The following is a 27,848-nucleotide window of genomic DNA, read 5'->3' on the forward strand; positions in this document are numbered from 1 at the left end:
GGCAGCTCTCCCCTCCCTGTTCTCTTGAGCGTCTTTTCCACTTGCCAAGAACACAGTGAATCCGCATAACTCAGTGCGTGTACTGACGCTGCTAATGATGAAACACCAGTTCTGCCGAGGCCTGTGTTACTGTGCACTCGCTCACCAGGACTGCGAGTCAGCGCTTCCCAGACGAGGAGAACGGGCTTTCTGTGGCTTGCACAGTCAAGCAGCGGGCAGTGGCACTGCGGGGACTGGAACACAGGGTCCGGAGTGCACCTAGCACGTGACCAGGCCTCTCCCCGTCCCCTGCTTTAGGTGGCAGCCTGGCTCCGTGGGCTTATCTAAGTTGGTCAGGGCCACAGGGCCAAGGCCATGTGCACCTGGGGCTCAACTCCTTCAGCCCAGGCTCCCGTGGCCCACTCCTGCCCCAGAGGGGCCTGGTGTGGCTGCAAGACGATGATAACAACAGCGGGCACATACTTGTGGTTCTCAGAGACCCTAGCGGTTCTAGGAGCCTTCTCCCGTGCGGTCCCCACACCACTGACTCCCCAGGAGTCCCGGACCACACACACACAGGAGACAGGGCCCAAAGCCAGGCGATCTGGCTCCGGAGCCGGGCTCTTGGATGAGTGCGCTCCTCTTCCGTAGCCAGTTTATATAATGTCTGTCATAAACCATCAGCGGCGTGTGTACTCTCTCCACGCGAGGAGACTTGGAGAGAGGCAGCATTTGAGTTGGGACTTGAGCATGCTATTTGGGGACAGCTTTTAATAGCAAGCTCCACTTTACAATAAAATATGATTTTTAAAATTATGTTCTATTTCCAAGAGTAAGTCTATTACATAAAGCCTGTTCTAGTTGCACAAAATCCTGTACACACTGGCTCCATACCACTGACCTGAAGAAAAATCCGGATTTTCCTGGGAATGGAAACTGGCACCGCCGCTGTGGAGACAGTGTGGAGATTCCTGAGAAACCTGAATGCAGACCTGCCCGGTGCCCCCGCCACCCACCCTGGGCATCTACCCCAGGGAAATGAGATCAGCACATGGAAGAGCCGTCCGCACCCCGACGTGACTGCAGCTCAAGTCACAATCGCTGAGATGTAGAATCAACCCAAATGCCCATCGACTCAAGACTGGATAAAGAAAGTATGGGATATGCACACCATGGAATACCACACAGTGATAAAAAATGAAATCCTGTCATTTGCAACAAAATGTATGTAACTGGAAAACATTAAACTTAGTGGAATAAGCCAGTCCCCAAAGGACAAATACCATATGTTCTCCCTGCTCTGTGATAACTAACAGAGCACCTGAAGGGTATGGAACTTTGAGAAGCAAGGACTTTGACAGCCCTTGTCTTGACTGTTGAGGAATGGTTTTTTTTCCTATACTATTTGTTGAACTCTTTACTTAGTATAGGGTTAATCTTATGTATACAAAGTTAATTGAAAATAGTTATTAGTAAAAAATCAGAATGGGATTGGAGAGGGAGGAGGACGAAGTGTGGAGTGAGGGGAGGAGGGCAGCCAGGCAGCTAGAGTCGCCGTGTTCCTGAATTTACACTTACGAAATGCACGAAGTAAGAGGTTTCTGTGGGAAAAAGACTTTCCATTTCATTTTGCAGTTTAATTTCCCATTCTCTGGTTTATGTGTTTATTAAAACAAATGCAGCATCAGTCAAGGAAAGTCCCTGATCCATCCATGTATTTGACCTACAGACGTATCAGATGAAAAACCAAGCGTGGAGGGGTCTGACGAGTCAGTCCCCAGGAAAATGTCCCGGTCAGCAAAGAGCTTGACAAAGGAAAATGGTGGGGGTCGGCGCTGTGGGGCAGAGGGTAAAGCCACCTCCTGCAGTGCCGGCATCCCATATGGGCACTGGTTCAAGTCCCAGCTGCTCCCCTTCTGATCCAGCTCTCTGCTGTGGCCTGGGAAAGCAGTGGAAGATGGCCCAAGTGTTTGGGCCCCTGCACCCACATGGGAGACCAGGAAGAAGCTCCTGGCTCCTGGCTTCAGATCAGCACAGCTCTGGCCATTGTGGTTATCTGGGGAGTGAACCAGCAGATGAAAGACCTCTCTCTCTCTCTCTCTCTCTCTCTCTCTCTCTCTCTCTCCCCCCCCCCTGCCTCTGCCTCTCTACAAAGGTGTAACTGACCAGCAGAGAGTGTGTGCAAGTCGTACAGTGTGATGGTTCCATATGGATACAGGCATCGGGAAATGGCCCCACTGTCTATCGCGTCATAGACGTAGCTTCTTTTGTAGTGACACCATTTAAGATGTCCTCTCTTGGCAAATCTCAGGCACCCGTTGCATGGTTATTTTTGGTCCTCGCCGTGTGTGTGTGTGCGGTGCAGGTGCCGGGTGATGGTGCTGCCTGCTGGTTCACAGCCGTGGGGGTTATTTATGGTGACACAGCATTACTGCCAATCAGGTATGGTCCCACGTGGTCCACGTGGCTCACGTGGCAGGGATGGAAAACACATCCCCTCGTGGGCAGGGTTTGCTGTTTACTGAGGGGGGAGGCAGGCTGGGGGCTGAGTCGTCATTCCGCGTGTCACATGGTCGGCCGGGATTGCAGAAGTCCTTCTTGGCGAGGCAAAGCCGTGGCGGCAGAGGAGTGGGAGGGCTCCCTTCTGACTCGTGCCGCAGCTGCCTCAGCTTGAGACAGCAGAAACGCAGGCGGCCAGGCAGGGCGTGTGGTGGCGTCACGCCTGCCCAGCCTCCTTCAGCCTGGGGAGACTCCAGATTCCTGTTGGAGCTGATGCTGCGGAGAGCTGAGTGCACATGGGTAGATGGTGTTGCCGTGAGAGCACGCTGCCTGAAGATGGGAGCTGGTCCTGCTTCTCCCTCCCGCCGCCCGTGCTACGCAGGTCGGTAGCACAGTGACCCAGGGCTCGGGGCTAACAGACTGGGCCATCTTGCAGCTGCACCAGGAATACGCAGGCTGCTCCGCACCACGCGGGTGTGAGAGGGGACGGGCATCCCAGCATGAAAGCTCCGTGGCCTCGGCCCACAAGTCACAGACAACGTGGCCCTCACACCCCAGTGGCTGCTCCCGACCACGGGGACCTGCAGGCAGGGAGGGGCTGCCCTCAGCTGCCCGGCATCCATCCATGTGGGCCAGGCCCCGTGCCTTACCAGGTGTAGCTTTTTCATTTTTTTTCATTTAAAAAAAAAAATCATGCAGGCCGGCACAGTGGCTCACTAGGCTAATCCTCTGCCTGTGGTGCCGACACCCCGAGTTCTAGTCCCAGTCGGGGCGCCGGTTCTGTCCTGGTTGCTCCTCTTCCAGGCCAGCTCTCTGCTGTGGCCCAGGAAGGCAGGGCGGGATGGCCCAAGTGCTTGGGCCCTGCACCCGCATGGGAGACCAGGAGAAGCACCTGGCTCCTGGCTTCGGATCAGCACAACACCGGCCGTGGCAGCCATTTGGGGGGTGAACCAATGGAAGGAAGACCTTTCCCTCTGCCTCTCTCGCTCACTGTCTAACTCTGCCTGTCCAAAAAAAAATTCATCTGAAGGCAGAGTGACAGAAGGGGGAAGGGATGGGACAGGGGCCCTTTATCGCTGATTCACTCCCCAGTGCCTGCAGCGCCCAGGCCTGAGCGCGGCCAGAGCCAGGAGCCTGGGACTGCAGCTGGGTCTCCCAGTGGGGTCAGGGGCCCAAGCTCCGGCGCACTAACAGAAAGGCGGGCTGGAAGCGGAGCCGCAGGGCCTCCCCCGGGCACCTGGGAGGCGGCGTCCCACGCGGCAGCCTGTCACTGCACCACAGTGTCCACCCCCGGGTTTTTTTTTTTTTCTTCATTTTTAGATATTGTCTCTGAACAGACTCTCTTAAGACGGGAGAAAAAACACTATGCCTGATGCAGGCCGGCTTCGTTAAGCAGTGTGCTGATTTAACCAGGATTTAGCCTAAAGCCTCACTTCCTGTGTCCCTTCAACATCTGATTCCTGGGACTCAGCCTGCAGTGGACAAAGCTGCCTACCAAGGGCAGGTGGGCGGTGAGAGGACAGTGACCAAGTCGTGGAAGGGACTTCCCAGGAGTTCCAGGTCGGGCCATGCCAGAGCTCGCAGTGCCGGCAGACGGAGCGGGAAGCACTTGGCGGCAGCTGCCCGGCTGTCCTCCGCACGCGTCGATGGCTCCTCGCTGTGTGTCTCATCTTTTCAGTCGATTCTGAAACCCTGGGCTCAGAGGGCCATGAGCAGGGAGCCTGCGCAGTCGGCAGCCAAGTGAGTGCCGACCAACGTCCCCACCAAGTCCAAGACCACGCAGGGCCTCCACCCCCAGCAAGGCCCCCTGTGTCCACGGGTCACCTGCATACCCATCGCCTCCCGGGAACACAGCAAAGCTGTGCAATGGAGAACATTCCTTAAGTCTCAGAACTGCAAATGCAGAGCACCAGGGAAGTAGCAAGCCTGGGAGCTCCGCCCCCCACCGCGGTCCTGGTGGCAGAGGGACGTGAGCTATTCAGAGGCTGAGGCGACAGCCCAGGCATATGGCGCACAGCTGCTCGCCAGCTCCTGCCAGCGCCGTGTCTGCTGTGTGCAGAGGCCGACCTGCGTATGCAGAGGCACGCGTGGCCTTTGCGTGTGTGTCGCTGGAGGAGGCAGGCTCTGCACTGCCCACACGCGTGTGCAGGCTCAGGACCCCAGGCCCGGCGTCAGGAACACAGACACGGTCCCCCACCCGTGTCTGTCCTCTGCCACGGGCCAGTTTGGGCCGGAGGGCTGGAGTGCTTTTGTCCGCTCCATTCTAAAGGCCTCTGCGGTGGGGCAGCAGGCCATGCATGGGGGCAGACAGCAGCATCGTCTTCTGACTTGGCCTCTGTTTCTCCCGATGTTTTTGCCCAGGTTAAAATGGCAGCAGGCTGGGAGCTCAGAGAGGGGAGAGGAACAAGCATGCACGCAGCAGGGTGTCTGGGGGCCTATGCATATGCAAACAGTCTAAGGCAGAGTCTTTTAAATTCAGGAGCATTCCAAACTGGAGTCTTGTCTTTTAGACTTAAAATAATGGAAAAAAAAACCTGTATTATCATATCCAAAGGCTAAAGCAAATGAGCCTGCTGTAAGATGAGCCTCATCCTATAAAGGAAACACAGGAGCTGATGTAGGCAATGGAAAGTCAGCATAAGGGAACAGTGATGCAATTTGAGGCTGATAAACTTCCATCCCTCCTGCCGGCTACGAGAGGCAGTCACACTCCACGCAGGAACCGAGCCATGGGCAGCTCTGCAGCCCATCTCCCAGAGGGGCGTAGACAAAGCCCTTTGCATCTTGCAGTGTAGACGAAGGACCTGTGGTTGATGACAATAACTAACTGATAGCCACTGCGCTAGGTGCTCTCCAACCGGCTCCCGCAGCACCAGGGCCGACTGGGCAGAAGAATGCTGTGTGACAGGGCGACAGGCCTCGCTGCGGGCACTGAGCAGAGGGTCAGGGCGGGGCTGGACGCAGCCCTGTCCAGGATGGGACCTTCACTGCTTCCGGGGTCTTGGGGCTGAGTGTTCTCCATCGGAACATCGGGCTCGCGTGACCTTCCAGGCAGTGCTGGCAGGGGAGCTGGTGTGCGCAAGTCCCCAGCCACAAGAATTCTGGGAGATTGACCGGGGGCAGGCGGGCTGCGCTGGACAGAGACACCTGCCACGGCCTTCTGCTGCGGTGTCTGGGAGGAGCCGTGGGGGCACGGGCCTGGCAGAGGAGGGGAGGCGGCCAGGTGGGTCCTGGCATGTGTGAGCTGAGCCAGGTCCCCCGGCACTCTGGAGAGACACTGCTGGGTGCGGGTGGGCCGGGGACACAGTGGCTGAGCAACTGTGCGCAAGGGGTCGGGGGGTGGGGTGAGGAGCAGCACTGTGGCGCAGTGGGTAGAGCCATGCCTGCCACAACGCCAGGCCATGTGGGCGCCAGCTTGAGCCCCGGCTGCTCCACTTCCGGTCCAGCTCCCTGCAAACGCTCCTGGGAAAGCCGAGGAAGCCCACGCGGCCATGGAGGGTGAACAGATGGACGGTCTCTTCCTCTGTCTCTGTGTCTCTGCCTTTGAAATAGATAAACCCTTAGAGAGAGCGAGCCTGGGGCCCTTCTGCGCCCAGGGCCAGGCCAGGGCCGCGGGACCTCCTTGAGGGCGTGCCCTGTGGCCAGCCCGGCTGGATGGTGTGTGTGCGTGTGTGTGTGTGCATGCTGCACGCGTGTGCGGCAGGTGTCCAGCTGGTGTCACGGGGCCAGGCTGCGCTGGGCGGTCAGCGGGGTGTGTGCGTGTGTGTGTGTGTGTGCATGTGTATGTGTGTGTGGCAGGTGTCCAGCAGGTGTCACGGGGCCAGGCCGCGCTGGGCGGTCGGCGGGGTGTGTGTGTGCGCATGCATGCTGCACGCGTGCGTGGCAGGTGTCCAGCGGGTGTCACGGGGCCAGGCTGTGCTGGGCGGTCGGTGGGGTGTGTGTGTGTGTGTGCATGCATGCTGCACGCATGTGCGGCAGGTGTCCAGCGGTGTCACAGGGCCAAGCCGCGCTGCACAGGCTGCAGAGGCCGGCACGTGTGACCACACGGGGCAGGAGCGGTCGAGAACCCCGCCCCGGCAGGGGTCACTTCCTCCCAGCTGCGCCCTGCCTGGCGGCTGGCCGCCCCACGTTCGAGTCCCCCCTTCGGTGCCCGCGAGCTGGGAGACCCCGAGGTGAACCGGGGACAGCAGCAGTGCCGTGCAGTCAGGGGGCCGCGCGGGCGGCTGGGGCGGGGTCCGGCACGCGGCGGGACTAGGTGCGTTGGCTCCGACATCCTCTCGGTTCTGCCTCGGCCCGTCGTGTCGCGGCAGCCCCTCGGCGGCGATCAGGTGACTCAGAAAGGAGAGGCACTTCCGGAGGGCCCGGAGGCAGGAAGTCCAACATCCGGGCCCCGGCATCCGGGCATTGCCAAGGGGTCACGTGGCGAGAACGAGGGCACACGCGGTCTCCTCTACCCGTAAAGCCGCTGTTGCCATTGGGGGCCCCACCCTCGCGGCCTCCCAGAAGCCCCGCCTCCCAGTGCTGCCAGCCAATGAATCGGGGGCGGTGTCCGTCACGTGACCTCCGGGTCCGCCCACTCGCCCCTCTGCGCTCCCGGCCTCCGTCCCTGTCACGCGGCCCGGGAGATCCTGGGCTGACGGGCCGGACTCTGCCGCCGGCAGAGGGTGTGACGGACGGTGTGTTGGGTCTTGCAGGAGGCGGAGATCCTGAACACGGCCATCCTGACGGGGAAGACGGTGGCCGTGCCCGTGAAGGTGGTGTCTGTGGCGGAGGACGGCGCCGTGGCCGAGCTGCGGGAGTCCGTGGAGTGCCGCTCGTCGGATGAGGACGTGGTCAAGGCAAGTGGTCAGCGCGTCCCCGCCACGGGAGGCCGGGCTGTCTCGGCCGCCAGGTGCCCTGCGGAGGGCGTGCAGGGCTGGTGGGCGCGGGAGGAGCTGTGACGCCACAGTGCACGGCACACAGTGGCGTCAGCGTGGACAGAGGGGCTCGGCCCTGTGACGTCAGCACAGGTGCAAGGGACATCACCGTTGTGACATCAGCATGCACAGAAGGGCTATGTGTGACAACAGCGCAGTAGGAAGAGGTGCCTGTGACGTCACCGCGGGCGGGAAGGGATGGCTCTGTGTGACATCAGCGCGGCGGAAGGGGCACCTGTGACGTCAGCGCGGCGGGAGGGCTCCGTCTCCACTGGCTTTCCTTTCGCAGAGGGGTGGATGAACCACTTGCACCACCTGCTTTGCTCCTGGCCTCCTCGTCCTCTCGTGATTGACAGCTGGCAGATGCGGGGGAGGGGGTCCCCAGCCCCCCCGGGCGGAGTGGGCGGGGCTCGCAGCGGCAGGTGCAGCGACCTGGTTCCCGCCCAGCAGCAGCTGCCCGCGCCCTCCCCGCTCGCCTGGCCGGGGCCTCTGCCGCGGGTCTTCCCCTGGGGCCTCGGTGGCTTCTCCCCTGCGCCTGGCCGAGAGCTCGCGCGGTTGTCGATCCGTCTACACCCGGCACTTCCCATTCTGGGCAGCAGTCGGAGGACAAGGCTGTTCTGGTGGGAGGAGGGTGGCAGCCACGCGGCTTTGGTTCTGCACGTTGTTCCTGAGCGTGGCAGACCCCTCTTCTGCGGGGCTGCCATTGAGATTTGAGATTTCGCTTCCCGTGAACTTTGCGAAGTTCCCTTATGTACGTGCGTGTGCCTGCCTGTGTGTGTTGTACGTATCACGGATGTTCATACGTGTACTCACATACGCACCCACGCTGCTGCATTCGTTTTAATCCACTTCCGGTGACTGCGAGGAAGCACGGGAGACGGGGGACTGCATGAGGAGAGTCTGGTGTAGCTCCGGCCGCCGGGCTGGGACGTGCCAACAGCGGGGACAGCTCTGGGCCATCACGGTGAGCACCGGAGAGCAGCGCCAGCCGGCTCCGGCCTCCACAACAACGCTTCTCTACAGGGGATTGCCTGGCTTTACCTAGTAGGGAAACAGTCACAGCACCTGCGGTCTCCCTACCGGGCAGTCGAAGCCCAGCACTTCTCACCCCTACCTGCCTGGACCTGACGGCCAGTCCTCTCCCCGCCCGCCCTCCCCTCCATTCCCCTCCCCGTCGTTACGGGTTTGGACTGAGACCTGTTTCGTGGATGTGTGTCTGTAAGCGTGGAGCCGATGCGGGTCTGTGAAGTCGCTGTAGGTTATGTGGAGCTACAAAGCTGATACGGACTGTGTCCTCCCACGGCACGAGGCCCAGACAGCCCACGTTCTGCACGTGGCTCATATGACCCGCAGTCCTCACCAGTGGTTACACATGGCAGATGGCGTCCTTCCGTGGCTGGTAGTGTTCCAGTGTGTATGTGCGCTGCGTTCTCTTTATCCTGCCCCCATGGGCGGACGTCTTGGTCGTCTGCACCTCATGGCAGATAGACAGTGAGAGAGAGAGAGACAGAGAGAAAGGTCTTCCCTCCATTGGTTCACCCCCTAAATGGCCACTGCAGCTGGCGAACTGCGGTGATCCGAAGCCAGGAGCCAGGTGCTTCTCCTGGTCTCCCATGGGGTGCAGGGCCCAAGCACTTGGGCCATGCTCCACTGCACTCCCTGGCCACAGCAGAGAGCTGGCCTGGAAGAGGAGCAACCGGGGCAGAATCCGGTGCCTATATGGATGTCGGCTCACAGGCGGAGGATTAACCTAGTGAGCCGCCGTGCGGGCCAGCAGATCCCTCTTCATCCCCTGTGGCCATGCACGCGGGCTGGGACTGCTGGATCCGTGGTGGGGCCAGCTTTAGCGTCCTGAGGAGCCTGCGCACTGGCTCCCACCACAGCCGCACTAAATCACACTCCCGCCGACAGCGTGCGCGTCACCCTCTGCACATCCTCGCCAGCGCTTGGTCTCTTTCCGAGAAAAGCCAGTCTGGCTGCAGTGGGGTGACACCTCGCTGTGGGTTTGGCTTGCTTTTCCCTGCTGACTCGTGGTGTGGCGCTGTCTTCCGTGTCACTGCCGGTCCCCTGGTGCCTCCCCACGGCTCCGCTGCCCTGCTCGCTCCTTGGCTTTCAGCTGCCGAGTGCCTGTGTGTCCCGGTGCTGGCGTCTTAGCCGCGCGGCCTGCGGACGTGTCTCCTGTTCCGGGGACTGTCTCTTCACTGCCGGTTCCTTTCGTGGGCAAAGGCTTCTGGGTGCATGAAATCCCATCTGTCTATTTTTGCTTTTATTCCCCGTGCGTTTGGGGTCTGATCCAGAAAACCCTCGCCCTTTCCAGCACCCTGAAGTGTTGTCTTCTCGTAGTTTGAAAGTTTCGGTCTCCCGTTTCGGTCCTTACTTCATTGTGAGTTGATTTTTCAGCGTAGTGAGAGGTCAGGTCTGGTTTTATCCTTCTACAGGTAGATCTCCCATTTTCCCATTTTCCCAGCCCCATTTATTAAACAGACCATCCTCTGTCTGTGTGCTTTTTTTTTTTTTTTTTTTACAGGCAGAGTGGACAGTGAGAGAGAGAGAGACAGAGAGAAAAGTCTTCCTTTTGCCGTTGGTTCACCCTCCAATGGCCGCCGCGGCCAGCGCACCGCACTGATCGGATGGCAGGAGCCAGGTGCTTCTCCTGGTCTCCCATGGGGTGCAGGGCCCAAGCACTTGGGCCATCCTCCACTGCACTCCCTGGCCACAGCAGAGAGCTGGCCTGGAAGAGGGGCAACCGGGACAGAATCCGGCGCCCCGACCGGGACTAGAACCCGGTGTGCCGGCGCCGCTAGGCGGAGGATTAGCCTATTGAGCCGCGGCGCCGGCTGTATCTGCGTGTTCTTAGCATGTTTGTCAAAGATCACATGGCTGCTGCTGTGTGGCTTTACTTCCAGGGTGTCTGTTCTGTTCCACTGGTCTGTGCTAACTTGCAAGAACTAATCATAATTAACTTAGTTAGTTAGTTGCAAGAACTAACCATAGTTGCACAAGCGCCTCATCTCTCCCTTCCAAGGCCAGAGGCCCAGTGACTCTGTGACCTCACATTGGAACCCATCCCCTTCTACAGTTTTTGTTTATTATTTATTTTCACTCTATCTGGAAGGCAGAGAGAGGCAGAGTGAGAAACAGACAGACGGAAACCTGGTTTACCACCCGCTGGTTCATTCTGCAAACGCTCACAAGTGCAGGCTTGAAGCCAGGAGCCTGGAACTCAGTCCGGGTCTCCCCGTGGGCGGCAGGGACCCAGGTGCTTGAGCCATCACGCTCCCTCCAGGGTGCTCATCCGCAGGAAGCTGGATTGGAAGTGGGGCCGAGGCGGAGACCGAGGCGCGTTGATGTGAGGCACAGGCGTCCCCAGCAGGCTGTCCCCTGCTGCACCTGTGCCTGCTGCAGCCACACCACTTGCAGGCTCTCCCCTGCTGCCCCAGTGCACGGACAGGCATTGCCCTGTCTCCCACGTTAGCCTCTAGCAGCATCAGCACGCAGACCTTACACACTCTCCTACTCCTGCCCATGGCAGACATCATCAGTCAAACACAGCACAGCTCCGGCTCTGCTGACCTCGGCCTGGCCATCTTTCTAAACCCTGTCACCTGGGAATAAGGGATGGAGCCTCCTTGTCATCTTGGACCTAGACAGGGACCATGTGCCCTGCCCAGGCCTCCCTCACTTTTCATAAAGGATCCTGGAGCTCGCAAGACTGGAAGGGCACACGAGCCAGGAGACGATGTAATGAGTACAGACGATAGGGAGTGGTGGGGACTGCGGCGAGCGGAGCACCCGCCTGCCTGCCTGCTGCCCTGTGGAGAGTACAGGCCGGTGCCTGAGAGTCACAGCTCTCTGTCAGATTGCCCGGCTCTGATATTTATGAACAGAGAGCCAGATCGAGACACTAGAACTCAGTTCCTTAGGATCTTCCGTTGCAAAGTGGATCTGAGCGTGCGACATGTTTCTGCAGTGCGTTGTGTTGGGAAATTAACCTGTCACTTCAATCACTTGCACATGGACTTCTACGCAGGAACATGCCTGTAGCTGTATTCTCAATTTCAAGAATCTCTGCACAAACCCTTCCCAGGTGTCATTATTTAGAACTGTAGGAGTGGGGCCAAGCTTGGGAGGCAACATGAATTTTCCGTGAGTCTCTCCCTGGCGTTCTTGGCTTTGGACCTTGTCCCTCACTCCAAAATCTGTTCTCAACCCTGGAGGCAGCGTGAGCCTTTTAAAATGCGGGTCTCATCCCACCACTTCCCACCGAGAGTCCCTCCAAGTCAAAGAAGAATTCTCCAAGTGGCCCCTAAGGCCCACCTATCTCCACAGCCCCTCGCTCGTGCCTGATGCTCTCCCTGCAGCCACGCTGGCTCCCAGCAGCCCCTGGACTTCCCAGGCACGCGCCTGCCTCTCCCGCAGCCTGCACAGGCAGCCGCGCTGCCTGGCTTCCTGCAGGTCCTGACCCAGGTCCCCACGGTCGGAAAGCAACGCTCACGCTGGCGCCCCTCCTCCACTCCCCGTCTCTTCGTGGAACTCACCAGCAGGGTTCTGGGGCGTTCAGACAGCAGGAAGCCGCCGACTGACAGCCCCTTCCTGGGGCGCCTGCACAGGCCTGGGGACTGTGGACGGTTGCCTCCCAGAGCCCTGCGGGTTAGCATGGCCAGGGCGAGCTTTCGAAGTCAACCTGTAGACTGGGTCAAGGGAACTGGAGCGTCAGAGATTTCCGGAGCGATTTCCACTGCAGGCGGCTCTTGCCTTTTGTGGACCTCAGCTTAGGGGAGACGCGGCTTCCTGCTTCGACACGGCGCCCTGTCACGATGCACCTGTGGGGCGTCTCACAGCTGCAGGGCGCGAGCCGGGAGCAGTCACGGTGCACCTGCGGGGCATCACACAGCTGCAGGGCGCGAGCCGGGAGGCGCTCTGTCACGGTGCACCTGCGGGGCGTCACACAGCTGCAGGGTGCGAGCCGGGAGGTGTGCTGTCACGGTGCACCTGTGGGGTGTCGCACAGCTGCAGGGCGCAAGCCGGGAGGTGTGCTCTTCCGCTTGCTGTGCCCCACACCTGGCAAAAGACCCGGGACGTGGTGGTTGGTGACACACAGCTCTTTGTGGACCGCATGAGTGACAAGTCCAGTGTCCTGTCAAAGAGTGACAAATACCAAGGAGGGCTCGAGTGCCAGACCCTCCATCTCTTCTGCGGTGTTTCTAGGTGAACCAGCTTCGCCAGCGCACTCGCCTTTTATGCTTAATGGGCTGCTTTAGCGAGGCTGTATTTTGGATGTACATCAGCTGCTAAATTCTGAGGCATGCTCTGTGGGGTGGGGCCTCCTGATGGGCGCCCCCTGTTGGTGCAGCCTGAATTACAGGCATAGAACCGGCCTGCTGGGTCTGGCTCGGTCTCCGCCGTTTCTGTGAAGAGATACTGTGTTTGATTTATAGCTTTGCGACTACCCCACAGAAGAAAGCAAAAGCCACTGTTACACACAGAAGGCAAACATGACGATGGGTGTGGTAAGGCATGAGGCGCCTGCCATAAGTCATCTAAAAACTGCAGACAGTGAACCCCACGTAGCGTGTGCAGGGTGCATGCGATCAGCGCAGAGCTGCCGCGGCTTTGGTTTTCAGCCAGCATTGGGGGTTTTGGTGATGATTTAGGAGCCGGTGCCGCTGATGCCAAAAGGAAGCTCGCAGCTCCACCCTGCGTCGCGTCTGAGAGGTGTCTGCACGCGTAGCGTAGGGGCGTGACCCAAACCCACCTCAGTGCAGACACGGAACATACTTAGCACCCGACCTCTGACACAGCAGAGCTAAAATTAACAGGAGAAGACGATGGTGACACTGTGCGTGTGCAGCCCTAAAGTAGGGATCAGAGCTGTCCCAAAGGGCGGTTTCACTGCTCGTCTCTTGGGCCATAAACGTCCTGTCTGAGGAGGGCTCGCCCGAGAGTCTTGATTTGAGTCCTGGGGTGAGTGTAGGAGGTCCTGGCATCGCTGCCTTCAGGGAGTCTGTGATCCAGGAAGGGAGAGGGAGCCCCTGGAGGAGCAACACGTGTTTATGACCCTGACAGTGAGCAGAGTGAAGCCTCGGGTACACGTCTGAGCACGGGTCCCTCGCTGGAGGCGACGGTCACGCTCAACCAGGAGCGCCCCGCGTTTGAACCCCAAACGCAGGCTTCTCTTTGGACTTCCACAATCCCGAGTGACATTTCTCATGACAAACCAGAAGGCTGGAGCCCCACAGGGTCTGTTCCACACAAGCCCACCCCCCACCCCGTAGCAGGTGCAGACACAGGAAACCTAGAGGCGCAGCCGTGGCATTGGTGGAGAGCCCAGAGGGGGTACGGGACATGCCCCTGGACACGCCCCAGACACACCCCGGACATGCCCCCAGGACGCGCCCCGACGCTCCCCGGACACACCCCCTGACACGCCCCTGGACATACCCCCGGAAGTCCCCCGGACACGCCCCCCTGGGAAAGCATGGGCCTCCTGCAGACAGCGTGGAGTCCAGGACGCGTGGGCAGCGCTCCGAGCCACAGTGACCCCCATGTCCAGCTGTGGCTGCAGCAGCCCCCTGTGGGGCAAGTCCCTCTCCTCACTACATGAGGGTCGCGAGCAGAGAGGTCACTGCAGTAGGAGTCAGTGAGCGTCCGGCCTGAGACTGGAACAGGCCATGGTCACCCCTTCCTGGAAACCACTGGCCTGGAGACAAGCTCACAAACGCGTGGGCCACCTTCTCACGCGCAGCTGCTGCCGGTGCCGCGACAGAGCTGGTGGCGCTGATCACGGAGCCTGAGGCTTGCACCAGGAGCATGGGAGAGCGGGCGCTGGAACTGCAGCCGGTGTTGCGGCCATTCCGCAAGGCATGCTGGGACAGGGAGTCATCTGGGGTTCATCCTGCAGGCGAGGGGCTTAGTGAGTGCCAAGGTTAGGTCAGCGTTCGGGGGCATCCCTCCGGCTACAGCGCGGAGAACGGACGACAAAGGAGCCAGGTGTCAAGGGAAGGCGTTACGTCTTGGGCAAAGATGAGGCACAGACGAAAACGGCAGAGGCCCAGGGAGAGGCCTCCTAGCCACGCGGACGGCGTGCACTGCTGCCCCCTCCAGCCAGGGGTGGGCGGGGCAGCAGAAGGGGCGCAGGCGCTCATGGTGCTACCCGCCCCAGCCAGCTCACCACAGTGCTGAACCTCAAATGCGACAGCAGGCTCAGGGCCCAGAAGCGGACGTGCGGGGGACCCCCTCCGACGGGCACGGCCACTTTACTGCTTGTGCCTGGAGTGTTTCTCCCCGCGGGTCACTTTTGACAGTGAAAGGAGATGCCTCCGCGTTCACAGGTGTGAAACAGGTGTGAGGACAAGTCAGGGCTGCTCCCCCGGGCAGCCCTGGGTCTAAAATGCAGGCAGATGTCTGTGCACAGGGAGCTGTGAACGGTGGGCATCGGTGTGTGTGTGTGTGTATATGTACGTGTACATGTGTGTGTGCACACGTGTGTGTTTCTGCAGTCCAGGGTAAACAGTGGGCATCAGGGTACGTGTGTGTGCACACGTGTTTGTGTGTGTGTATGTGTGTGTGCACACGTGTTTGTTTCTGCAGTCCAGGGTAAACAGTGGGCATCGGGGTCCATGTGTGTGTGCATGTGTGTATGTGTGTGCATGTGTATGCACACATCTGTGTGTTCCTGCAATCCAGGGTAAGCAGTGGGCATTGAGGTACATGTGTGTGCATGTATGTGTGTTCACATGTGTGCATGTGTACACATGTGTGCACATATGTATACACATGTGTGTTCCTGCAATCCAGGGTAAGCAGTGGGTATCAGGGTACATGTGTGTGCATGTGTGTATGTGTGTGCACATTTGTGTACATGTGTGTATGTTTCTGCAGTCCAGAGTAAACAGTGGGCATTGAGGTACCTGTGTGTGTGTGCATGCATGTGTGTGTGTGCACATGTGTGTGTGTGTTTCTACAGTCCAGGGACCCTGAAGTGGTGTCTCCCTGAACAGTAATCTGAATTTTTTTTTAACTTTTATTTAATGAATATAAATTTCCAAAGTACAGCTTATGGATTACAATGGCTTCCCCCCCATAACGTCCCTCCCACCTGCAACCCTCCCCTTTCCCACTCCCTCTCCCCTTCCATTCACATCTAGATTCATTTTCGATTCTCTTTATATACAGAAGATCAGTTTAGCATACATTAAGTAAAGATTTCAACAGTTTGCTCCCCCACAGAAACACAGAGTGAAAAATACTGTTTGAATACTAGTTATAGCATTAAATCTCAATGTACAGCACACTAAGGACAAAGATCCTACATGAGGAGTAAGTGCACAGTGACTCCTGTTGTTGACTTAACAAATTGACACTCTTGTTTATGGCATCAGTAATCACCCTAGGCTCTTGTCATGAGCTGCCAAGGCTGTGGAAGCCCCCTGAGTTCACTGACTCTGATAATTTTTAGACAAGGCCATGGAGTAATCTGAATTTAACGCAGTTTCCCAAGGAAGTTTACCTCCACGACGAGCCTTAGGAAGGACTCGGCCGTGTTTTGGGAGGGCCTCCAGGGCTGGCACACAGACTGTATGGTCTGAGGAAACATCACGTCAGGACGCTGGGTACTTAAATGCTGTGTTCTCTAAGACACACTATGCAGCAGTTCTTCAGGTGGTAAGATTTTCACACTAGTGGATTTATACTATTGTAGTGTGCACTAGAACAACATACATCTGATGTTCCCAGCTGTGAGTTAGTGGGCCTCCATTCTTCTGGGCAGATGAAACTTAAGAAGTAGTTGGTTCTGGCGCCGTGGCTCACTAGGCTAATCCTCCACCTAGCTGCACCGGCACACCGGGTTCTAGTCCCGGTCGGGGCACCGGATTCTGTCCTGGTTGCCCCTCTTCCAGGCCAGCTCTCTGCTGTGGCCAGGGAGTGCAGTGGAGGATGGCCCAAGTGCTTGGGCCCTGCACCCCATGGGAGACCAGGAGAAGCACCTGGCTCCTGCCTTCGGATCAGTGAGGTGCGCCGGCCACAGCGTGCCAGCCGTAGCACGCCAGCCGTGGTAGCCATTGGAGGGTGAACCAATGGCAAAAGGAAGACCTTTCTCTCTGTCGCTCTCACTATCCACTCTGCCCGTCAAAAAAAATAATAAAAAAAAATAAAAGAAGTAGTTGGTGTGGAGAAACATGTTAGATAAAAACACAGGTGCTCTGTGGCAGGGTGGCACTGGTACTGCCCTATGCTGACCTGTGTCAGGGTGGCACTGGTACTGCCCTATGCTGACCTGTGTCAGGGTGGCACAGGTACTGCCCTACGCTGTCTCTCCGTCAGAGTGGAGAGACTGCTGCCGTGGGAATGAGCACAGGCAGCCCTCCCGTGGAGACAGGTGGCCACGTGGTACCAGGTGGACATGTGCGTCTACAGAACAAGGGACGAGGGCGAGTCCGGCCCCACAGGTGATGTGGGCATCACTCCCACGGCACAGCGGCTCGGAGAAGAAACGTGCTCTGCACAGCTCCGTCTGTGGCTGTCTGGAAAAGCTGAGTTCCTCTGGTTTGATGAGTCGAATCCAGGTTGCTAACCTGTGCGGGTTTTTAAGTAACTTTCATTTTTTACTTACTTACATATTTATTTGTGAGGTCCGACACAGAGCGACAGAGAAAGAGAACACCAGGAGCCGGGCACCCAGCCCAGATCTGCCCCGCTGACAGCAGGGATCTGAGTACTTGGGTCACGACTGCTGCCTCCCAGGAGGCGCAGCAGGAAGCTGGAGCCGGGGCTGGGGCTCGAGCCCAAACACCCCAGACGTTCACCGCAGCTCTTCCCCGTTCTGCGACGGCTGCCACGTCCCTGCTACCTCGGCCACATCCTCCCTGCCCCGGCTGCACCCAGGTCTGGCTTGGTGCCCCGGGTGCCGCCCATCTGCACTTCTCCCACTGCATCCGCTGGGGGCGAGACCCGGTGCTGTAGCAACCCACCATCAGTCCAGCACAGTGTCCTTGTCTTCCACACGGTGACTCCCCCGGAACTCCTCCATCACCAGCTGGTGGGCCTGGGGAAGGTGTGGAAAATCAGGAAAAATCGGCACCCAGGCCTGAAAGGGATGCCCTGCTGCTCGCAGCCCATTGGCTGGACACAGTCACATGGTCTTACTTAACTGCAAGGGAGGCTGGGAAATCAAGGCTGGCCCTGGACCGAGAACAGATGTGGCTGAGAGGCACTCTTGGGTGCAGGGGGTTGAAATGCAAGAAGTGGAAGGGAGCCTGCAGCAGCTAATTATTTATATGAAATTGGCAGCCAGCATTCAATATGCACCAGGTTATAAATTTATAATTTGCTCATGTGTGTTTTTGGCATCTAAAATATATTAAATGTTTAATTTTAATTTTACAAATCTTAAACATTCAAAAATTAGTATTCTACAAAATCAATCCTGAGAAAATGAAATTGCCGTTTTCACAGTGAATTGCAGTCACTCTGGTGGTTTCGCAAGTACCAATCAGAACGCTGCCTGCTGCTTCGGGCTTTTCTGGTCCCAGCGAAGTTCTAGGTTACAGAGGAGGAAGCCGAGGCACAGAGGGGAAGTCACGGGCCAAGTTTGAACCCAGACTGCCCGTCACAAATAAGCACGAGTCCTGCTGAGCCCGGACGTGGGGCTGGCGGACGCAGACTCCACGGAGGATGGCTGGGCCTCTGTCTGCCGGAGCTCAGGAGAGCCTGGAGGAGTGCGAGTCGGCGGCCCCGTCCAGCCGAGGCAGAGCAGGTGCAGCTGGCCGGCAGGTGGCGTGCGCTTGAGGGCTCTGCTCAGGCCACACAGAGCGGTGCCAACCTCAAGGTGCCGAACGTGGGCTGGAGATGCACGAGGGAGCCTTTCTCTCATCCCAGTCTGAGTGTGCAGAGGCTTCTGGGCTCCCGCTGGGTGAGGGCAGACTCCCCTGAGGGACAGCCAGGGCTCCCAAGGGCAGGGTCTGGCAGACGTCGAGCCCGCACTCTGCCGTCAGCAGGAGTCACCGTGTCCTCCCTGCCACCCTCCGGGCGGGCAGCTCAGTGCGTTTCCAGGGTCCTGCTGGAGCGAACTGGCTGCAAGAAGCCAGGAACATCGCAGGGCCTCTGGCTGGAATCATGAGATCCGAACATGGCACATTTCAGCGCAAAGTTGCTTAAATTCGGTGGCAAGGAGAAAGAGGATGGATGTGGGGCAGGGGAGGATAAAGAAATATAAACAATGGATTAGATGGGCAGGTGGCTCGGTGGGTACACGGGTTATAGATAGGTGATCAGGTGATGGATGGATGGGAGGGGATAGATAGATACAGAGTTACTTAGGTGGGCGGGTGGAAGGAAGGAGGGGAAAGAAAGGAGGGAGGGGGTACATACAGAGAGATACAGGTAGACAGGTAGGTAGGTATAGAAGTGACAGACAATACAGAGATGGTGGATGTAGAGATAGCTGATAAACAGATAAATGGATAAATAATATGTAGAAGATAGGTAGATAGGAAGATAAACTTTAACCAGTTCCGAGAAATCATTTTAGATTATTAGATATTATAAATTATCTATTGCTGATAGCCGTGAAGAGAACAGGACAAACATTCACTTTCTAGGTGGACAAATTAATCAGCAATTTAACATCCATTCACTTATTTTCACCGTTTTTTGTTGAATTTTACCAGTGTTGAGTTGAAAATGTGCGGCCCTGCCTTGACTGCTGGTGACCTGGTGGCGGGGACAGCAGACAGGTTGCTCCCTTGCACACCCTTCTGTGGCAGCCAGGCTGTAAGGACACGTGCTCCAAGAGCAAGCTCCCACGAGCAGTCACTGGGCACATCTCGGCTTGCGTCACCCTTGCTACAGATCGTCCACCGGTCAGATGCGTGGACGAGGTCAGAGCCGTGCCCACACCTGCAGGTGGCGCTGCTGGGCTCCCACAGCCGCTCCCCCTGCAGGTGGAGCCGGAGTTGTAACCTCCAAGTTTGGCTTCCAGTTCAATTCAGGGGCTCTTCCGCAATTTTAGGAAATGAACAGGCTCGGCCAGCTTCAACCCAGCTCGTGTTAATTGCTTTTAGACCTGCAGTCAGCGAGAGCCCCCCCCCCCCACCACCTGGGTGCAGTTTGGCTTGTTTGGCCGATTGCTGTCATCTCTCCTCGTGCAGGCTCAGCCCTGGGTCAGCTGGCGTCGCCGTGGTTCTCAGGCCCGGAGCCTGCAGCAGAAACACACACTGCTTCCCCACCTGCATCCCAGACACCCACCCTGTGTCCCCGGGAACCCAGCACATCACAGTGCTGGCCCAGCAGGCACAGGTGGTTGTATAAGAAAGAGGAGGCATGGCTGGTCCTAGCAGAGCTCAGGTACCATCCCCAGATGAGGGAGCAGGGAGCCGGAGAAGTCCCAGCCTCAGCTCTGGGGTCACCGTGTGTCGTCTCAGAGCCCACTGCACTTGAGGCTGGGAGAGCTTGGGCTTCTAGTGCCGCAGCCACAGCCAGGCTAAACCCAGTGCAGGCTGCGCGCCCCAGCCTGAAATCCCCCTCCACATCCCTCCCAGGCTGCTTCATGCAAGTGACAGGAATGTCCTGCACTGGACTCAGCAGTGATGGGACTCAGAGGTCAGACAGGTGGCTCCGCAGCCAGCAAACTCGCGAAAGCAAGTGCTTTCTCTTCGGCTTGTAAATAGCCCACAGTGAGGACAGCCTGTGGGTGAGGGTGTCTGTGGCAAACCCCATCTTCTGTTTAAGGATGCTATTGAGACATATTGGCTGTTTGTAAGAGGCAGAGACTTCTGACAGCAACAGGCATGAGACAGGAGACGCTCCCCACTCCCAGCTCCTGCCTGCCCTGGCCATGAGCCAGCCTGGGGACTGCTTTACAGTCGCAGAGGAAGCAGATGAAGAAGTGGCTTCCCTGGGGTGTGCATGGGGAGCACACTGTTCTCTCAGCCTGGTTTTTGTTGTCTCACTTGTGATAAAACCGTGGTCCTGAGGAAATCTGCTTTAGCTCAGAGATGAGGGACATGGAAGGGGGTCCTAGGCTGAGAGAGACAGCAGGGAGTAACGGGGTTTCCATGGAGCCAAGAGCCTGTTCTCACCGGGGGAAGTTGTCACTCAGCTCCAAAGAAGCATCCCTGTGGTCACATACTGTCCAGTGCTGGCACTTCCAGAGAGACCAGAAACCGGATTTTTTAGGCAAAATCTCTCATCTTGTAAGCTGTGGTTTTTAAAACCAAACAAGTGGCCAGCGCTGTGGCTCAATAGGCTAATCCTCCGCCTTGCGGCGCTGGCACACCAGGTTCTAGTCCCGGTTGGGGCGCCAGATTCTGTCCCGGTTGCCCCTCTTCCAGGCCAGCTCTCTGCTGTGGCCCAGGAGTGCAGTGGAGGATGGCCCAAGTCCTTGGGCCCTGCACCCCATGGGAGACCAGGAGAAGCACCTGGCTCCTGGCATCAGATCAGCGCGATGCGCCGGCTGCAGCGGCCATTGGAGGGTGAACCAACGGCAAAAGGAAGACCTTTCTCTCTCTCTCTCTCTCTCTCTCACTGTCCACTCTGCCTGTCAAAAAAAAAAAAAAAAAAAAAAAAAAACCAAGTCCCGTCCCGTGAGCCAGATTTGGCTCCATGGCCACCAGCGTGCAACCTTCGGCTTAAACACCCGCAGAATCCCCCATTAGAAACCCTGGAGTCAGGAGCTCGGGTGCTGCAGAGGTGGAAGCGTACCCGAGGTGCAGGTGAGGATGAGTGGCGCCCTCACAACAGGACAGTGCTGGGAACCATGGCGGCGGCAGCCTGTGGGCACTGAGAACTCCGGCCAGGGGAGAAGGTAGCAGCAGGTGACAACAGCCCTCCTTTCCTGAGCAACCCAAGAGGGCACCACTGCCACCCGTAAGGCACCTGTGGCTCAGCCCAGTGTTCACTGGTGTGGTAGATGGTTACTGTGGTGATTCTGAGTTCCCTGGACCCGGCCTCCTGGGGTTCTGCCCTTGGGTAGTCACCTCCTATACCCACCCTGGCCTCGACCTGTCTTTGACCATTTGAAACAAGAGTGATGCAACCCAAGATTTGCCAAGTGACTGCTCCTGGGAGCTTGCTCTTGGAGCACGTGTCCTTGCAGCCTGGCTGCTACAGAAAGAAGCCTTCAGAGAGAGAGAGAGAGAGCTCAGCCCCTCCACACTCCCTACTGTGCCTTGGTGAGCAGCCTCCGAGGACGGCTGCACAAAACCGCCATGCAGAGCCCCGTCCAACCCACGTGATCCTGAGAAGCAGCACGGTGGCAGTGGTGTGAGCGACTACACCACAGCAGCACAGGAGCCAGCAGCTGGGGTGGCGTCTCCTTCAGGCAGGTGACTTTATGTTCCTGCCTGGAGGGCCAGGTTACCCGGATCGCTGGTCAAAGATTAGTCTAGGTGTTTCTGTGAAGGCACTCATTTAGGTGAGTTGAACGTGAAATCAGTAGACTTTGAGCTAAACAGATTACCCTCCAAAATATGGTTCGCTTTATCCGATCACACAAAAGCCTTCACAGAATAAAAGATTGGCTCTCCCCAAGGAAGAGGGGTCCTGCAATGTGGGTGGTTGGGGCTTGCCCACGTCCTGGCTGTGGCAGGGATCATTCCACTGGAAGCTTAGCCACACTCTGCTCCCTGTGCTATGCGTGTCGGTGCAGATCAACCCTTCATGCCCTCGCCGCTGCCTGCAGCCTCTCTGATTCTGTTTGGCCGTGCTCGATGCTGTCAGATGACTTGCTCAGTGCTAGGGACACCGAGACGAACGCGGCCCAGCTGTGGTGGTGAGAGGACGGAGATCTGTCTCTACTGAAGGAAACGGTACAGTGTTACGAGGGAGGTGATGGAAAGCGTACCACACAGGATGGGATGAGCACCTCTCCCCTGGGGAAGATGACCTGGGAGCTCCATTTCCAGAGATTAGACGAGTCCTGATCCTGCATCCTCCTAGGGGAGTGGACAGCGTTGCAAAGCAGACAGGGGAAATGCCTGGGGTGGGGCCTGGGGAGGAGGTAGGGCGGGAGTGGCAGGAGGCACCCTACAGAGAGCACCCTGAGGTCTGAGTTGTGTCCTGTGGCACTGGGGAGCCACGGAGTGATTCTAAGCAGTGGCGTCACAGCTCCGGAGTTCCGCATCTCCAAGTCTCTGCTCTCGGGGAGTGAATCGATGCAGCTCAGCCGGGAGACCGACTTGCACGTTCTTGTAATCGTCTGATCAGGAGGTGCTAAGGCAGAGGTGGGGAGAAGGGTGCGCACGAGGGAGCTTTGGAAAATCCGCACTGTGTTTTAATTCCGTTCTCCACACTCTCTTTGAAGGCTCCTGTGTGTTGGGCCTCAGGGAGGTGGCCACACGGTGCACCTGCAGGCTCTGATGACGTTGGGTGCTGGACTTGAAGAGACGGGACGTCAGGTGCCTTCCAGAGTCAGGCCTGGGAGGTGGAAAGAGAAGAGACCTGCCATTTGGCAAGAGAGGAAACAAATCTGGAGAGAAAGATTGAACTGGGTTTAGTTTGGATTGGGACTGAAGTACCCACAGCATCCCCAGTGCTGTCCACTGTCCCCATCTCCATTGGATCTGAGTCTAGCCACCGTCACCTCTACCTGGACGGTTACACACCCTTATGACTGGTCTCCACGTCCCCTCTCCTCACGCTTAATCACCAGCAAATCATGAACTCCCTCTGAGGAAACCTCTAAAGTCTTCTCATCCCACACAAACACACAAAAAAACCAGGCTCCCGTAGCCGCAAGGCCCCAGCCCCTGGGCCCTGGCCCTCTCCCCGGCCTGTCACCACAGTCCCCTTGCTCAAACACTGCCATGATGTCCGCGGTGATCCTGGTCATCTTCACAGTCCTCCCGCAGGCCAACCTCGACGATCGAGGAGACACGAGCGGGGATGCAGGAGCTGCCCTCTGTGTTTCCTGTCGGGGCGCTCTTCACGCCTCTGGCGCTGGGGTCAGTGTCCCCTCTGGTGTGGCTGTGACTTGTGGAAGTGCCCTCGATCCTCAGGGAAGTGTCCTGGGGTTGCAGGTGCAGCAGCAGGGACAGCCCCACTGCATGCACGTTGCAAACCTCTGCTCGTGTGACGTGTGCTGGTCGAAGCCCGACGCCTGACCCACACCAGGTTCAAGGGCAGAGACGCAGACCTCACCTCGGGGGGGAGGATCCACAAGCCTGTCCCCAGCACGACTGTGTACACACAGGCATGGGAGAACTTGAGGCTGTTTTTCCCACCAAACGCCCCGTGCACGCTGTAATTTGTAAAAGCAGTTTCAGGATCTTCAACAGCAATTTTGGCTACACTCACTTTCAACCTCTTCCAGCCTTCGTTCAAATACCACATCAAGGAGACCTGTGCTTCTCACCTTACCTGAAACCCACTGGGCTTCCGAACATCCGAACGCTCTCAGTTCCCTTACCCTGCCTTGTTTTCCAAACCCTCCAGTAGCAGCCAACAGGGACGGAAGGACAGACTGCTTGGGGTGACTGCTTGTTGTCTCTCCGGCGACTCAGAGTGGGCAGGCTCGCCCTGTGGACTGGCGGAGCCGACACAGGGGTATAGCTCATCGAGCACTTAGTGGGCCCATTTTTTACAAAATGAGTGAGTGACTCGGGAGTGACGGTGGCACGCTCTTGGAAATTCACTTGTCAGCACTCAGTGCCGTTTTTCCTTCTGTCCCCGTAATCCCCGTTTCCTGAAACTCTAATCTCGCCACTTGGAGCTTTGCCAGCCTGGGACTTCTCGGGACTACAACGCCTCTGCTAGTGAGGCGTCTGCAAGCCATGCACCACGTGGGAGGGAGGGCTTGGCCACCACGTGCACTCAGACCCTCGGCGGCTCTGCCTTTTCCCACTCAGCACGCCCCACGTGGCACCTCCCAGGTTAGGGTTCATACAGTGCGCCCCCGCGTGGGCGCCCTGCTTCCACCAGCTGCGACTGGGCAGTGGCGGGGGAGGAGTTGCGGTGTTTCGTAGAAGGCGTCCCTGACTCTGGTCCGTGTGCGTGTGCTGAGCAGTGCCGGGCCCCCGTCGTCTGCCCCTCAGCACAGCTGACGCAGGGAGGTCCCACACATTCTCCCAGAGGCCACGGAATAGGTCTCAGAACGGATTTCGCTTCGCTGCGATGGCAGGCAGCGCGGCCTCTGCAGTGCTGTGTGGCAGTCGTCCATGTGGCCGGGATGGCGCCAGCCCCGGGAGGCCTGGAGTCTCCGGTCGGCAGGGTAGGCAAGACTGTGTTCCTGACACTCTGATATCGCCTGGAGGCCCGCCTTCTCCATGGCCCTGGCCAGTCGGGGGGAGATTGTCTGGGCCACCTGGAGCCCAATCATGGGTCGTGCTGGCGGCCTGCTGAAGCCCGGTGGTGACCGCTCCCCTCTGTCCTGCAGGATAAGTGTCCTCCGAACAGTGGAGTGGAGTCACGGTGTGTGTGTTTGTCATGGAATCCAGCTTAGCGGGAGGATCCAGAGACAAGAAATCGCAGCACGATGAGCAGGGTTTCACCCTGTTTGTACAGTGAGGATCGGCCTCCTGGCCGAGGCAGGAGGGGAGCCGCGGACTCCTCTGTCCTCCGGAAACCTCTGCAGTCCCCTGTGGGCGCGAGCGCACATGCGGCTGGCACCGGGACGCCCCCCAAGCCCCGGGCTGCGTGTCCTGGGACACGGGCCCCTCCACAGATCGGTGTGCACCGGGACGCCCCCCAAGCCCCGGGCTGCGCGTCCTGGGACACGGGCCCCTCCACAGATCGGTGTGCACCGGGACGCCCCCCAAGCCCCGGGCTGCGCGTCCTGGGACGCGGGCCCCTCCACAGATCCGTGTGCACCGGGACGCCCCCCAAGCCCCGGGCTGCGCGTCCTGGGACGCGGGCCCCTCCGCAGATCGGTGTGCGGCAGAGGGAGCTCTTCCCCAGGGTAGCGTACTTCAGAATACCATTTGAATGTGATAAATACATACACCTTTAACTCATTTTAAAATCAACATAAAGGAAAAGGAAGCGAAGGGTGCAGACTTCAAGAACTGAAGCAGACAGAAGTCTGGGGCCTTGGCCACGCGGGCTCCTGGGGGCTGAGCGCAGACGGTGGCATCCCCTCGTGACGACGCTGTCATTGTGGAGCGCGTCACATGTCCGGATGGTCCCCCCATGAGCTCTTGTCCTTCACAATTCTACAGGATGGATAGGGCGTTTAAGGTTCGGAATGCTAACATTCCCCGCCAGACGGGAAGGTAATGGCAGCAGCAAAACCTCTCTGGATACCAAGTCCCAGCTCCTTTGGCTCCAACAAGCAGAACGTCCGCTTCTCAGATGGGTCAGTGACGATTTTTTTATTAAATGCGCGTCTACTTCCCTCTGCTCCTGAATCAGCTTAGAATTACCCGGAATTCAGGCGGTTTACAGTCTCGCCGTCTCTCAGAACGTCCGAAACCTGCAAAGGGATTAAAAGTGTCCATTGCTTCTTCAGCACACACACAAATTGATGAAAAAGAAAAAAGAAAAAGCCACGTGTTCGGCGGGGGAAGCAGCCCCTAGACTCCTTCCCGAAGCTGCGATCAGTGCGTGAGTCACCATGGACATTCACAAAAGTCATGTCTCAGCTCGCAACTGGGAAGCGACGGCCAACACCTCAGCCCCGGGAATGGTGTCATCAGGACGGAGAGAGTGAGAGAGGAAACCGAGAGCCGTGGGAGGCAGGGACAGCACTGAGCGTGGGCACCGATGTCCGTCCCAGGGGGTTGCTGTAGTGCACCTGAGGGCCGGGAACAGAGGGGCTCAGGTCCCCGCTCTGAGGCTGGGAAGCTTTGCTGAGGGGACGCCAGGCTTTGAACCCAAGAGCCGGCCGGCCAGATGAGGGCCCGAGGCCTCGGGAGGAGCCCTCTCCAGGGAGCGGCGGGGTCACAGGCCTCAGCTGCGATACAGGGACAGGTCTGGGAGCAGGGCACCCCGTCCCTCACCGCAAAAGGAGTTCTGACCACAGCTGAGCTGAAGACTTGTGCCGGAGCCCAGCCTAGGACTCTAGGACCAGGACATGTTGGCCGGGCCTGTCGGCCTGCTGCCCGCCCGTAGCCCACCTCGGGGCTGCTGCTGAGCCTCAGGCCTGCCTGCCTCGGGTCTCAGCACCTGTTACCTCCTCGCCCTTCTCAGGGGCGGGAGTGCTTGGGAGCAGCTCCCCCCCCTTTCCTCACCCTTGACCCAGGCAGCCGCTGTGACTGGGAAAGGGCCTGGAGGCCTCCTGATTCCTCGTGGGAATCCTGGATCCCTAATTAAGAGCTGGCTGCGCTCCAGTGCCAGGACCCGGCCACACCGCAGCAAGCATGGGGGCGCAGGCGCAGATGGACCTTGTCATGAATCTTATTGAATGTGTTGGGAAGACAGAAACGGCATGTTTAAACTGAGCTTACAAATGGTTTGCTTAAAGAAGGTTAAGGACAGTTCTGTAAAATGAAATAAAATGGTAGAATAGTAGAAATGAGGTTTAGACTTTTGGCCTAAAAATATGGAAATGGTAAACACAGATGACAAACTTGACAAGACCTGAGACATTCATTCATTCATTTCCGGGGTCCCTGCTGTATGTCGCCCCACTTCTAGATAAGCAAAGTCACTGCTCTCATTGTATTTGAATTCCAAGAGGGGGAAGGTGTCAATAAGGACATGATTAGGTGAAAATAAGGTGACAGACCCGAGGTTGCTGATAGGAGTTACAGCATCAAGTTCAGGGACGGCCAAGGTCCAGGCACGGCTGTGGGGTTGCCCCTGTGCTGTCTGGGTTCCGAGTCCCAGCAGTCACTCACTCCATACTCACAGCCACATCGAGGCTGCCATAGCTCCATCCATGGCATCCTCCATTCCAGTCTCACAGTGAGGTTTCCTACCTGGGCACAGCAGCCAATGTGCCAGCTGGCTGCTCTCAGACGGACCCTGGTTCTCAAGGTGGGACCCCCACACCAACAGGCAGCATTGGCATCCCCTGGGAACCTGATGGAAGTGCAGATTCCCCGGCCCCACCTCAGACCTACTGAGTCAGAAACCAGGGCTGGGGCTCAGCGCTCTCTTGTAACAGCCCTGGGGCTGAGCAGGTGTACGCTGACACGCGGCACGCTGACACGTGGCACACTGACACGTGGCACACTGACACATGGCACGCTGCTGGGGGGAGAGCCCCTGACTTCAGGGTGCACGCTGACACGTGGCACGCTGCCGGGGGGAGAGCCCCTGACTTCAGGGTGCACGCTGTCACGTGGCACGCTGCCGGGGGGAGAGCCCCTGACTTCAGGGTGCACGCTGACACGTGGCACGCTGCCGGGGGGAGAGCCCCTGACTTCAGGGTGGCTCCGTGTGAAAAGCAGGTGCCGAAATGAAAGCAGCAGGTGTCGAGTGGCTCTGATTCAGGAGGGAAACTCACCTTCCCAGGCTACGCGCATGGGTGGGGCCGGCTCGGGGCGAGGTGTGGCTACATCTGTGGTTCCCAGCCAA

At 58.2% G+C, this 27,848-nt stretch overlaps 1 protein-coding gene across 3 annotated transcripts in view; it reads left to right on the forward strand.

The window, feature by feature from the left end:
* TMEM132D (transmembrane protein 132D) overlaps window positions 1-27,848 on the forward strand; it is a 479,768-nt gene that overhangs the window by 395,006 nt on the left and 56,914 nt on the right. For all 3 annotated transcript variants that reach the window (XM_002723061.6, XM_089323224.1, XM_070065752.2), the window contains one exon: window positions 7,173-7,316. In XM_002723061.6, the coding sequence (XP_002723107.4) occupies window positions 7,173-7,316 (144 nt within the window). The remainder of the gene's footprint in view (window positions 1-7,172; window positions 7,317-27,848) is intronic.

Source organism: Oryctolagus cuniculus, chromosome 21, assembly GCF_051225735.1.
Source record: "Oryctolagus cuniculus isolate XC-2025 breed Fujian yellow rabbit chromosome 21, ASM5122573v1, whole genome shotgun sequence".
Lineage (NCBI taxonomy): Eukaryota > Metazoa > Chordata > Mammalia > Lagomorpha > Leporidae > Oryctolagus > Oryctolagus cuniculus.